Source organism: Amblyomma mixtum, chromosome 2 (genome assembly GCF_055824585.1).
Source record: "Amblyomma mixtum isolate Tamu chromosome 2, ASM5582458v1, whole genome shotgun sequence".
Taxonomy (NCBI): Eukaryota; Metazoa; Arthropoda; class Arachnida; order Ixodida; family Ixodidae; genus Amblyomma; species Amblyomma mixtum.
The window spans coordinates 61,226,202-61,240,581 of record NC_143013.1 but is presented as its reverse complement, the minus strand read 5'-3'; the positions used below and the strand labels follow the sequence as shown (position 1 = coordinate 61,240,581).

Genomic DNA, 14,380 nt, shown 5'->3' with positions numbered 1-14,380 from the left:
TATGTTAGCAGCCGAATAATCGGGCGAATCTAGGTGGCGTGCACTAAATCAGCCAAATAGTAAGCGAATGTAATGTCTCACCTGTCTGTCGACTGAGTCTATCGGTAATGACGTTTGGCATCAGGTGAGGTTGAAGTTCAAATGAAGAAAATCCTAGAACAGCGGTATTAGCTCCGAAACAGGACAATTATCTTATACTCCGTGAGTGCGATTTCTTCGTTTAAACTGCCTTTTTCTGTTCGCATCCTGCACCGCCACATTGTGTTTTCATATGAGGGGAAGTGCCACCTGCATTTCTTAATTGTCACGGCAGCTGACAATGTGTCGGTAATATTTTTCTGTCTGTTTGCGCCCCCAACCAAAGCAAGTGACTTATCATATATGTATATATTTTGTGCTCTTAACGGCGGTAATCATACATTTTCAGTATTCCGAGTGCTAGGTTCTATCATCCTTCAGAAATGCTGCAAAACAAAAGTGCAGTGCCATTATAAGGGTTTTTCTCCTGTCCAAACCGTGAACATTTTTTTAATATTACCGTAACGGTACCGTTACCGTAACAGTAGTACCGTAACGGTAACCGTAACGGTAGTACCATAACAATATGTTGCTGTTTCTTTTCGCAGAATGGGACGGCACCTGTTGAACTCAATACTCTGCTGATAGAGCATCAACTGCCTGCTTCGCCTCACTTCAAGCCGGCGTCACATTAGTGCATTTTTATTATGTGCCATCACTGAAAATTGCTACCTGGAGACGGATCCCGGCATTTGTAAAGCCGAAATCATGAAAATAAAATACTTTTAGTTCATTTGCTGGTCTGAAGCAAAGGCAACAGTAACAACAGAAAAATGCGGAGAAAGACGTGTGCACATGCGTGCATCTGGCAGAGGTCGACAGCGCTCGGCAGCAATATGCACTGTCACTGATGTGATTAGCTACTGAACGGGCAAAAGAATACATGCTTTTGCGTAAGTGCACATAGGATTTGCATTTTGCAACTATCCAGCCTGTGCCATAAAACATTCCATGGCGCAAGAGACAGGAAAAAATGAAATAAGAGCTGGCAATAGTGTAAAAGACTCAAACGCAACAACTCTTGTGCGTCATTTCACAAGTGTGCAGCGTCACATAGAAATGTGAGTATTTTGTGGGTGTAAGTACTTCGAATTGAAATAAAACGTCACGCAGCAGGTGCCAAGTCTAAATTATGGCTCCTGTTTTCTGTAGCAGAAAATATCCACTAAAGCTAACAGAACAAAATATGCGGAGCATTCTGAGAGAGACAAATAAAATTTTATCTAGAGCAAGCGAAAAGTATTCGCGCTAGGCGAACAGCCTCCTCATTCGAGCAAACCTGGACCCGCACCTTTGATCAGATTGGCCAGACTTCCCTGGTCACTCCAGCTGAAGCTTGACAGCTGAGCCTCCCACTGCTCTTCGGTTAGGTCTTTGGTGCCGATGTTTCCATCTGCTCCCTTGCATCCCCACACCGGACGTGGCAGGGTGTTTGGTACTTTGCAAAATGTGCACTCATAGCTGTAGGTTGTGGGCGAGATCCTGTGTAATATGGTGACGCGGACATGACTGTTAGTTGTGATTTAATTTTATACTTTAAAACAAAATAATGCAATGCTGTCGCACACAGACGGTTGGTCCGTGTGCCCAGACGCTCTTAAAGCGTGTGAGTGCAGCCGTTCCGGTCTCACAGGAAATGCCCTCGATTTAACGTTAGAAATCCGACAGGAACCCAACACCAAGAAACAAAGGAGGGTTAGTCATTCGGTGCCCAGCTTTCGCCGACCGCAAGCCAGAGAATGGTTTGGACTCAAAAAATCACTGAACAACCAAATACAAACTGTAGAGGAATGATACAGAAGAGCGACACATCACTCATAAGAGCACATGCAAGGTGTTCTAGAAAACACAAGCAAAGCAACATTTCAGACTGTTGCTCAGAACAACAACAGCGCACTAAACACGAGAGAGGCGAAGAAAATAAACAAAAATTGTTCACCTGACACAGCGACAGTTCGACGACCAGAATATCAATGAAGTGGCCGTCCAAAAGACAGGCTCGCGCTCCCTTATTGGTCCGTAGGCTGGGCCTCAGTGGAGTTTAAACCTGGCAGATACACCATAGAGCTTTCTTCAAGCGACCGAACTATGCCTCGGGCTGGCCGCAGGCAATAAACGCCCTTTATTTACATAAGTGGCGTCTGTTACGCCGTGAAAAAGCAGGCCGGCACATGCACTATTGTTCAAAGCACAAACACTCTCTCACCCTCCCGCCAGGGTGCGCGTCACCATTGGTGAAGACAGGAGGAAAGTTCTAGAATGCACGCGTTGATCCCGTGCCGATGCCATGCCGCCGCTTCCGAGCGGAGTCGCATTCTTTCGGCCGGTTCTCGGAGGATTTTGCCCTGTTGTTCCAGTATAGAAAGTCGCGAGTCTCTGAACCCCACCTCAAGTTTCGAGCGCCACCTAACGATGCACTCCTGGTGTCGAGACTGATGCAATGCGCCGAAGTACATAGATTTCTATAATCGGTTTCATAAAGATGAAACGTGACAGTTGCCGAATTACATACACACGCTCTAAAGTAATGCGCAAATCGCAGCGCAGAGACACAATTTTCCAACCGAAATATCCTCACAAATACAATGCGCATTTTCGCCCGTAATTTTAAACTCGGTTTACATATTACGGATGCAAGCAGCCACCGAAACCAATAGAAATGTCCTGTTGACAATTTCCTGTCCAAAGCAACTGATCGTTTTTCAAATAAAAAACATCGGTGGCGGATCTCCGTGAAAATTGTTGTCACTTGCCGCTCGCGCACTATTGAAGAATATAGAATGACAACGTCCCGATGATACGATTACGGAATCAAGAGCGCACGTACGGGCTGAGCAATCCCTCAGGCTTCCCATACTACAGCGTTTGCCGACTTCCAATAAGCATTCAAGCGAAGGGTCCTTTAAGTGTATTAATTGCCAAGAAGGATTCTCCCGACGCTTTGAAGCTGTTTTAGTTGCTTACGTGCCATAAAATCCAACCCAACTAAACAACACACCTCCACCATAAGTTAGGCACTCATGAACGCGTAAAGAAGAATTTCACTCAACATCCCAACAGAGAAGAAATCTTCGTTTGGAAAGTGCTGCCCTTCCTAGTCTTAACTGAATCACCCATTTAACTATGGTCGCGGCGACATACACACGGCAAGCATCAAGCAGTCAACAAGCTTTCGTTTGCGCCTTTCTGCAAACCGCATTCCACTGACTTCTAGAAGAGTGCGGTGAGGGGCTAGTTGGTACGACTTTATGAGAACAAAGAATAACTGCGCAAAAAAAAGGACGGGACAAGAGAGAAGAAGAACCACACGGGAGGAACGCAGACTAACAATTGATTTATTGCACCAACGCCTCCTTCCTTCAACAGCAAAGCGCATTCTTCAACAGCAAAGCAGGACCACACGGGACAAACGCAGACTAGCAACTGATGTATTGCACCAACGCCTCCTTCCTTCAACAGCAAAGCAGGACCACACGGGACAAACGCAGACTAGCAACTGATGTATTGCACCAACGCCTCCTTCCTTCAACAGCAAAGCGCATACTTCAACAGCAAAGCAGGACCACACGGGACAAACGCAGACTAGCAGCTGATGTATTGCACCAACGCCTCCTTCCTTCAACAGCAAAGCGCATTCTTCAACAGCAAAGCAGGACCACACGGGACAAACGCAGACTAGCAACTGATGTATTGCACCAACGCCTCCTTCCTTCAACAGCAAAGCGCATGCTTCAACAACAAAGCGCATGAGGATGCGCTTTCCTGTTGAAGGAAGGAGGCGTTGGTGCAATAAATCAGTTGCTAGTCTGCGTTTGTCCCGTGTGGTCCTGCTTTGCTGCTGAAACATGCGCTTTGCTGTTGAAGGAAGGAGGCGTTGGTGCAATAAATCAGTTGCTTGTCCGCGTTTGTCCCGTGTGGTCCTGCTTTGCTGCTGAAACATGCGCTTTGCTGTTGAAGGAAGGAGGCGTTGGTGCAATAAATCAGTTGTTAGTCTGCGTTTGTCCCGTGTGGTTCTTATTCTCTCTTGTCCGGTCCTTTCTTTGAGCAGTTATTCTTTGTTCTCATAATGTTGTATCCTCGTCTTGTAAAGCCTTGCGCAATACACGGGTGACAGCGCGGCTGGCCGCTATCAGGTCTTTATATGGGCCCCTGGACGGTGCGAAAATGACCTGCCTATTCGCGCCTCCTTAACGCGCTCCCTACACAGGGCGAGCGCGTGATAACAATAGTCGCCACGAGCTTGAACACACCTACACCTGAACCTGGCAGGCTGTACGACCTGCCGAAATTATGTGACCAATTCAGTGGGCGCATGGTTCCAAGGCGTCAGTCCCGCCGGTAAGCTTCGCTTGACAGGGACGTCCAAAACACTACGGCTTCGTTGGGCTGGAAGGCCTGCTCATCGTGCGACGCACCGGCGCCAAGAAAAGTGAGCGAAGGATAAGAACCAGTCCCGTGGGAACACCAGAGGTCTGTGCATTGTTTTGTTCGCACTCTTTGCTTTCTTTCTCACATCGAAACAGAAAACCTAGAATCCTTTGCGTCTTTAAGGGACCCTCCAAAGTTCGCCAACTGATGCCGCCGTTAAATTCGTATAGTGTTGCACAAAACATTGCAAATGGAATAGAATACCGCACTTTGAAAAAGTGCCAAAGCAGAAATTATTACAGAGAAGAAAAAATTGGCAGTAGGATCATGAAACCTGATGCGCGAAAGCTGAGTAGCAGGTGGATCCACCTTCGAAGATTACTTTGATGATTTTACTGTAATGAACTATTTTACTGCCTGGGCGGAGGTCAGATCAGGAGGTGCCTCGAGGTCTACTGTGGGTGGAGGGTTGAGGTGGACGGTTTAGGGCGCACTTTAGGGTCAGCTGTGTCTTTGAGCTCAGTTTCGCCGCTTTTTCGCTCCGCTGCAACGTGGGCTTCTATAGGGTCGGGGGCCTCATGGACGGTAGCGGTCGCTGGCTTGGTGGTGGGAAGGAGTAGTGTTAGGGGGTATGCGACGTATGCCATTTATGGAAGGGTAAGGGGTAAGAGGTTAGAGCGTGGAGGTATCTCGATGGTGTCAATGAGTGGGTAGACGGGCCAGCCTTTTCTCACCTATGGAGGTGCGGCAGGAAGGTGGCTCGTGCTTGCTATGGATGGAGGGTGGAGTAAGCGCTTTGGCCCACGAACTATGCAGAACTCAATCCAATTTTTATTAATGGCGAAAATTGCTTCTAAGCCTTTTCAGTGCTGCTACTTATGTATGCATGGCAGAACAGAAAACGGCTTTAGCTGCGAATATTTCAGTTAAAATTAAACAAATTTTTTTCCCGCCGCTCCATTTGAACTCGCGGCACCAAGACCTAAAGAAACCCGTGATCACCGTTTGGAATTGAAGTGGTATAGCCTAGCCTCAAAGATCCGCAGTAAAAAGGTCTTGACGCACCACAGATTGATTTGGTAAATGGCCGATAGTTGCGATAGCTACTTCATTTTCTGACCTGTTGTAACTTATCAAAGCTGGAAGGGTTTAATGATAGTGCTGTATTTGCCAGTAGAACGCGGTTGTACCTCTATCGATACCAACTTAAGTTTGTCATCAACTTAAAAAGGTCGCCGAGGACAAGTCGAAGTGGGTATGTACACTCTAGAAAGAAAGAAGCAAAAAAAGGAGCACGCTGTCCCATTCATAAACGGGAGTGCGACAGAGGACAGTTTACTCCTTTTTCACTCCCATATAGTCCTATTCGTATTTAGAGTGTATAGACAGGGTACAGAGTTCTAGTCAAAAAGAGGGTATACTATCACCGAAAGGGGAGCTTGCGTAGGCTAGAAAGCACAAGAAATAGCGAGACACAGGTGTCATCACTGGCTGATTTCGCAAGTAAAGTTCATGCGTCTAAATAAATTAGCGCGGATCCCAGAGGCTACGCTTCGCCAAACTCTAAACATAAAGGAGTAAAAAGGGAGTAAGCTGTCCTCTAGCACCCATATATTTATAAAAGGGTGTACGCTATAGAACACCCTATTTCTTTTTTACTGCTATATAGGCACATTCGTGTTTAGAGTGAACCGTTAACGTCTAAGAGGTAGTAATCCTCCCTATTCGCCAAGGACGAATTTGAATCAGCTGGCGAAAAATTTTTAAATCAAATATTCTCGGCGGTAAATACTTCTTTTGCGTAGCCAAATACAGGCAGAGTATCAAATTATACTCGGAACAATAACAGGATGGAGTTTCCCTGAGTGACCTATTAGGTTATCTTTACTTGTTTAGCTGAGCACCTTCTTTCTAGTCCTAGACGTAACCTTGCTTCATCAAGTTTTAATTCCAGAGCAGTGACCCAAAAGCGATCGAAGAGAAATGATATTCAAGTCGTTCTCAGCATTCCACACACCGCTTTGATTGTGACATTTTAGCATCTTTCAGTCGTGTTAACGTTATCATAAACATATTTCCGTTCTTTGTGTCTCTGCTAATAGTTAATATATACAGCAGCTCATCTTGGGAAATTTTACGCCTAATCGTCTGCGAAGCCAGTTTCTTCTTTGTACACCTGAAGTGATTAAATAGATGATAATCCTACATCCAGAAAGAGAGAAAAGAATAAACATTTCAATGAAGAATATTAAAAAAACCTAGCCTCTCTAATCAGTAATTTTTTTCTGCCGTTTTCAGCTGGCCAGATCGACAGGAGAGGCCCCCCTTCAAGCACACAGAATCGAAGACCTATGTGTCTGGACGATAAATCATTAGCTGTGAAAATATTTTTCCGCAGCTGCAGAAGAAAAGTGTCATCGACCAAAGCAGCAGGAAGCTCATTAAGGGGCGATCATCCACAGGTGAAAAAGACACGCCAGCAAGTTCCGAGACAAGGTTTAGCCATGACAGGGTGATGTAAACCGTCCGAACGCAAGAGAGCAGAGGACTGAAGCGAAATTGAGAAGGGACGGGCAGCCCACCCTGCTCAGCGACGCCAAGAAGACAGCAAAAATTCCTGAAAATTTTTCAAAACACCTGAATGGGTTGGCCCTGCTGAGAGTCCTGCATATGACCAAGTGACAACACTATTCGTGACTGACTGTGCAAAATAAGTTACATTAGTGGCACTTAGACAACAGGCAAGAAAAGAAGGTCACATGTGCATAAAACAACCGAAAAATTGCAAAAAAATCACACAGATACAAAAAGTAAAGAGTTATAGTGGAACGTCGCCTCACGGCGAAGCCGAGCGTTTATCATACGGCATCTGGGCTGAGATAAAAAACTTACTATGACTGCAAGAGCAAATCAAGGTGTGAAGAGATTGTCGTAGAGCTCCAGCTCTCGCCAGCAACCGCAGTGAGCTGAAATAAACACTTCTCCAAAACAACTGTGAAATATATACCAGCGGATACAAGGGTTTATTTTAGCCCAGAGCGTTTGGCACGTCCTCAGACATACTAATAAGAATAGCACTTCAGGGAAACCGTGTTCCCTTCAACGCACCCATTGAGGGCATGACAATCTAACCAGACCAGAAGAAAAGAGGCGGCTTGTGCTTAAGTGCTGTTGGTCGAAGAAAAGGTTAGCCGCTCAGTTTGAGCATTGCCGAAGACACCTAAGCAGTGAAACAGAAAGTGGGCACTCATAAATAAACACTCAAAACGAACTTATCAAGATGACCGCCACCCATTTCGCGGTGCTGGACTACATGGTGCTCGTTGGATTTCTCGTGCTGTCGGCTGGCATCGGCGTCTTCTTCGCGTGGCGCGACCGCCGGAATAAGTCCAACAAGCACTTCCTGACAGGCAACAGGGAGCTGGGTTGGCTCCCGGTGTCCATGTCAATGATGGCCAGCTACCTGTCATCCATCGGCATTCTGGGACTGCCTTCGGAAGTGTTTGTGCATGGCTCAATGCTCTGGATGGGCACCATTACGACCACCGGTTCCATTCTGGTTGCTGCGTTTGTATTCTTGCCCATGTACTACAAGATGGACATCACAAGCATCAACGAGGTTCGTAAGGTGCTTTTGAATGGTTCCTACTTTTCTGCGCACATTTCGTCTGGCCTGGAATATGTTTCCTTTGTTCAAACGTGAACGAACCCTCTCAAAACAGCGTTGAAATAAAAAACACAGAAAAAAAAACGAGAGAGAAAAGAGGGGGGGGGGGGGGCAAAATTGACATGTCTATTTTCACCTTAAGTCTCGGAAGCAAATTCCCCGTTAGTCGCATTCCGTGGCTTCTGTGTGATACAGCCATTTCAGTAGATGACGCAAAACCTCCCCTGTGCTGTGCGATGTCAGTGCAGGTCAAAGGTCGCCGTATGACCGATTTAGACCAGAGCCCTCCACAAGGGCGTCCAGCATAGCCCACTTGAGGCTTCGGACGAACAGGTAGTGACCGCAGATACGGTTCATGAGAGAGAAATAGCTAGAACATTAAGAACGGTGTGGAGTGCATTTTCCAGGTTCTCTCAGATCATGAAGGGCAATTTACCAATATCACTGCAGTGAAATGTACATAACAGCTGTATCTTGCCGGTACTCACCTCTAGGGCAGAAGCGTGGAGGCTAACGAAAAGGTTTTCATTTAAAATGAGGACAACGCAGCGAGCTATAGAAAGGAAAGTGATAGTTGTAACGTTAAAAGGCAGGGAGAGGGCAGACTGGGTGAGGGAAAAAATGCGGGTTAATGGCATCCTAGTCGAAATCAAGAAGGCGAAATGAGCTGGGCAAGGATATGTCATCCGAAGGCAAGATAACCAATGGTCGTTAAAGGTAATGGTAAGGCAAGCGTAGCGGGGGGTGGCACAATGTTTGGTGGGCGAATGAAATGAAGTTTGCTGGTATACTTGTTACTTTTCAATCTAGGATTTTTTTTATTACAGTTTCTTTGAAAAAACTAGCAAAGCTTAGTACTTCACATGTGTCTTCATAGGAAAGCACTTCTGTTTTTCCCTAACGCCATTGACAAAGGCAAGTAAAGATTTCAGACTGTGCAGAGATAGTAATCAAACACCAAACCAACCTAAATGAGAGCCAGTTTTCAGGAAAGCTCGGCTGAACTAGTAATGATGCAGTAAGGACAATTAAACTCGCAATAATATCAATGCGCTTGTAGCATCCTCAGTATCATAGGTAAAAAAAATCAATGACTACATGACTTTTCAAGTGCTTGTCAGTGAGGTTCATGGGAAATTACCAGCCGTTTTACTTTCCACACTATTCTCTACATGCCTGTAGCAAATGAAGCTTTACTGTTTTGAGGTGTAATCCAAAATTTAGCTGTCTATAGGCCTGCATAGACTATTCAGGCTGAACAGTCTTTTTTTACGTGAAAATATCAAGTTTTGTTTGAAAAGCTTCCTATTAACATTGGATCCTTCGTCAGCCCAACACAGAGGAGCATAAATAAGCTGCATACACGTTTTCGTAGGCAAGTGTTCAAATAGCACCCTGTGCTAAAAATGAAAGTACAAGGCAAAAATTTAACTACAGTTTTTCGTCTTTCCAGTACTTGGAGAAGAGGTTCTCATCAACCGCTGTCAGAAACATAGCGTCTGTTGTCTTCATGTTGCAAACGGTGAGTTTTCTTTCCGTGTCTACACATAATATGTTGTCCAAACCACATGGCAGAAAACATATGACTTTATGCTAGTGCTGTCGAAATTTAGATATTTTATTAACGATAGTTCATTTCTCGTCATCATAATAGAAGCTATTTGTGTAAAGACAAAGACGGGTTGTAGAACATGCTTTCGCAGAAACAAGAAATCTGCAGCGGGTGTAGCATTAGCCTGAAACATTATGCGTAATGTAGTCCCGCTTCTGACGCATTCCTTCTTGCCGCTTTTTATACCACATGATTTGCTTAGGCAACGATCGCACACGACGCTCGTACAGTTTTCTTTAAGCAATAAAACAACGGCGAACAGTTGTAGATGGAATAGTAGACAAGTTATCTTTTCCTACACTGACCAGGGGCCTGATTTTTCAGTGCACAATTTCTACTGGCACGTCTACATAGACTTGATAATTGGTTATTTCGTTTTCCAGCTGATTTACTTGGGAGTTGTGCTGTACGGCCCCTCACTGGCTCTTGGGTCCGGTATGTACAGGACTTTCTCGTACTTTTCTAAAGCAAGTAGCCGACATTTTTCACACATATTATTACTATAAGCATGTGCGGTCCGTAAAAAACAGGTGAGAAGCGGATCAACGAGAAATAGCTCAATATAAATATTATGCTGAAGACACATCTAATAGTACAATCTTCTCAAAGCTGAGACTGAATTTCATTTTCTTGGACCACATGCAATGTGCACCCGGACATTTCTGGAGCAGCTTCACCCGAGCGTTGAACCAACTGTCGTACAGCGCTCTATTGCAAAGGAGTGTGCCAAGACACGCAGAAAACTGCCTGAACTTTCGTCCGTTCCGTCGCCTCGCTTCTTCGTAGATTTCTGTACGGTCGTTTTCTCAATGCTCGGGCGATACTGTTAAAGCGATACTGTTATTTTCTTCACTGAGATGAGCCTCGCACTCACCAAGCATCTAAACTTAAATGATGTCATACTTTGTTGTGTTTCGCGCATGGTTATAGTGCTGCCCTCGAGAGCATTGAATTCACAGTTGCCAATCGGCCCTGCGTTCAGTATCTGGGCGTGTATATACTATCGGGGACATAAGTAACAACCCCGTGCCACTCTGCGTGAGGGCGCCCTTTGACATTTCTGGTGCCGAGACCGGCGCAGCGGGCCCGTTTCTACACCAGAAGCGTTATGTCAGGTGGCGCCCCTTTGCAGAGTGGCATGGCCCGGAACTTGAAGGAGGGGCTCTGCTACTTTTGACCCCGATGGTATCTGCGCCCCCTTTGCCGTGCTAAACAATGAGTATTATTAAATCCTTGTGCCAATGGGGCTTGTTCAAAACACTGTCCACTGCTGAGCAGCAGTGCTGCTGCCGAACAAAAAGCACCTTGAACAACGAACATCCCAATGTGGTCGGAAATAAGGGCAAGCAACGCTACACCTTTGATATGGGGGACCCCGCATTGGTGGCCTTAATGCTTGGTGTTTTCATTTTAAAGCTACGCGGAATAACGGCGGATGCCCATTTATAGTACCAACAAGCTTTGCGTTACATCTATGGTCGCGCCGCATGTGGTGCTTCACAGGGAGCACCGGCTTGCCATAATGAACGTCTTTCTGAATCGTAAGAACCCGCCACGGGAGCGAGCCTGTACAGGTGTCTGGGCCCACGAAGTAGCAGTTCTTCGTGCTGCGTCGCGTGCTGCGTGAGACAATGATGGAAAGCGTGTCATCAAGCGCGGGCAGGCAGGGCACTTGTACGGTCATATAAGTCCGACGATGAGGCACGACCTACTTTAGGGTGCCCCGCCTTGCGCTTATCGGCTTATCGTCCATGGCGTGGCAGCACCCAGACAACAGGCACAAATCTTGTCGGTGCGGACACTTCGCAGGGTAAAACACCATGTTTAGTGGCACCATTCGCCTTATGTGCATAGTGAGAGAGAGAGAGAGAAAGGAATTTTAATGAGGGAAAGGTGGAGAGGTCGGCCGGTGGTTTCCAAGAATTTCGTACTAATGTGGCGCACGTGCGTACCTATAGCTGCAGCGTACTATACCTATAGCGTACTATAGCGTAGCTATAGTAGCCCTATGTGCCCGACATGTGGTGTGCGCGAGGATATTCAACACTTGATCTGCCGCTGCCAAATCTTTAATACCCATCGCAAGGCACTGTTAAGTTATTTAGGACTTCGTCAGGACGGCCCCGTGCGCCTGGAGCATGTCCTTGGACCCTGGACTAATGCGACTTCGGCTGAGCTAGGGACAAAAGCATTCTTAGTTTTTCTAAGGGACACGGCTTTAGTGGACATACTTTGACAATAATGTGTGTATGTGAGTGCCCGAGTGTTGAGTATGTTTGATTTCACCTTTTTTTCTCTCTTTTTCACCCTCTTCTTTCACCCTCATCTGGAGTAGCATGCCAGGCCCATAACCAGGCAATCTTCTCCATTATTCATTAGTCTCTCTCTCTCTCTCTATAGCTGTGCGTGGCTCAGTCGTATTACTCAGGCCATAGAGTTTCTTACTATTACCTAGAGGGAAAGCTGGCAGCCCGTCTATGGGAGTTTGCATGGCGACCCCTCGAGACCACTTCAGCCACCATGGGCGCTCAAGCATCATGGGGCGGTGAGCTACTTGTTGCGGAACTGCAACTTTTGGCCAAAAAATAATAGAAAAATTAAGCTGTTTGATAACTACAAACGTCCTAGCATTGAATATCTTGTCGAATGATTGCAACAAACAAGCAGAAAAGCATTTAAGTGCAAAGTTTGCCCAAAATAAGGGACGACTCGCTCTCCTATTGGCCTAGAATCAACACTATAAAAACTAATATTTCGTAATTAACAGGCGCACTTTTAAAAGTAAATGTTTTCAAAAAAGATGTTGTTGCTTAAATACTATAAGATGTTTTTTAATGGCATTTCGGAAAAGTGAAACCTTTTATTGGCGTCTTGTGTCGTTGCGTTTTCACTACTATGGATTTTGCATACTGCGTTCGCGCGAAAGTCGTCTGCGCACACACGAACGGAGTTTTCGGAATGATTGTTTTAGTAGTGCCACTCCATGTTTCCGAAAAATTACGACTGTGCCGCAACAAATAGCTCACCGCCCCATGATGCTTTGGGCGTTCATGGTGGCTGAAGTGCAGCGCCGCCAGCTTTCCCTCTAGGTAATAGTAAGAAACTCTATGACTCAGGCGGCAATACTGGCCCAATCCAGAGAGCGGACAAAGAAAAGTATAACATACCCCTTTCTCGGCTCACTTCAGCGAACGTTGAAGAACCTCCGTAGGTGTGAATTAATACAGAGCCCCCCACTGTGGCGTCCAGCATAGGTCATGCGCCACTTGGGGAAGTTAAACCCCACAATTTAAAATTCATTCAGTATCCTTTTTGTCTTGCTCCCTACATTTTTCCTCCCTTTCTCTCCACAATTCCCGATAGGTGCTGCGTCAATGGCTTCCGCTGGACAGTTACTGTACGTACGATACGTTTTCATTTCGAACACACATAGAGGATACGGGTCAAACATACAGTCTTCAGCCAAGATCGTGCGCCCAACTGCTATATACTTTCGTTTCCCCTGGCGATTCTCGCGGATGTTGAGGAGTTTCGCTACCGTTAGAGGAAAAATAAAACATTTTGGAATAAGCAGGAATCAAACCACTGATGCCTCGTTTATGAGATCGGACGAGCGAGGGAACAAACACGTGTTAATGAGATTTTAGCTGAAATCAAGAGGAATAAATGGGCTTGTTCAGGGCATCTTATGCGAAGGCACGATAGCCACTGGTCCTTAAGAGTAACGTGGTAAGGCAAGCGTAGCAGGGGGTGGCAGAAAGTTGGGTGGGCGGATGAGATTAAGAAGTTTGTGGGGATGCGATGGCCGCAGCTGGAAAAAGACAGGGTTAATTGTAGAGACAATGGTAGAGGGCGTTTCCCTGCAATGGGCGTAGTCAGGCTGATGATGATGATGATGAGGCTATTTGGGGAGCCATGGCCCCTAAAGCCCGCACGAACTAAGCTTGCTAGCGTTGCGCGATCCTTTTGGAATAAAGAGTAAGCTGGAAACAAATTAACAATAAACGCTCTGTGAACAAGTAACCATCGACCGAACGCTGGTTCTTCTCATACAGCCATGCAGAGGTAGAACTGCCAGTTGCGTGGCATCGGGTTACATCACACCGCAGCGCACGGCGACTGCGTTCAAAATTGAGCAGGCGGGCTTACGCCTTCTCACACGTAATAGGTCTTGAGTGCCTCTGGCGACTTTTTTTTTTATTACAGTGACCGGCCTACCTGTGTGGTCATCCATCCTGCTGAACGGCTTTGTCTCCACCTTCTACACCGCGATAGTAAGTAATGCGCCTTGAGCTTCTATGAGCAGCTCAAGGCGCATTTCCTATGCCAACAGCGTGAGTGGTACACATTTCTTTTTGATCCAAAAATAAATCTGGTTTCTAGCAGCAGAAGCCCTCTGTCCGGCATATACAATGACTGCAACTGAAAGGTTTTCGGCACTTGCTTCGCTTCATATTGCACTGCGTAGGCAACCGTGTGGAATTCATCAGGCTCATCTAAGCGACTTCTTCTGAAAATGTGTACATAACGTAATGGCTAAGTATCCCTTTGTTAACTATGTATGCAAGTAGCATCACATGACTGCTGCTCTGCCTATTTACGAGTTTGTTTCCCTCTTCATATAATGTCCCTCGAACCAGGGGTTCGAAGAATTT

At 46.1% G+C, this 14,380-nt stretch overlaps 1 protein-coding gene across 2 annotated transcripts in view; it reads left to right on the top strand.

Annotated features, from left to right (window-relative positions):
* Positions 1 to 4,256: 4,256 nt before the first annotated feature.
* LOC149359511 (sodium-coupled monocarboxylate transporter 1-like) overlaps positions 4,257 to 14,380 on the top strand; it is a 35,714-nt gene continuing 25,590 nt past the window's right edge. For both annotated transcript variants that reach the window (XR_016288783.1, XM_089571719.1), the window contains exons 1-5: positions 4,257 to 4,548; positions 6,745 to 8,065; positions 9,567 to 9,635; positions 10,109 to 10,160; positions 13,932 to 13,999. Coding sequence is in view for 1 of the 2 variants with exons in the window: in XM_089571719.1 (XP_089427845.1) it covers positions 7,727 to 8,065; positions 9,567 to 9,635; positions 10,109 to 10,160; positions 13,932 to 13,999 (528 nt within the window). In the remaining variant the exon portion in view is untranslated. The remainder of the gene's footprint in view (positions 4,549 to 6,744; positions 8,066 to 9,566; positions 9,636 to 10,108; positions 10,161 to 13,931; positions 14,000 to 14,380) is intronic.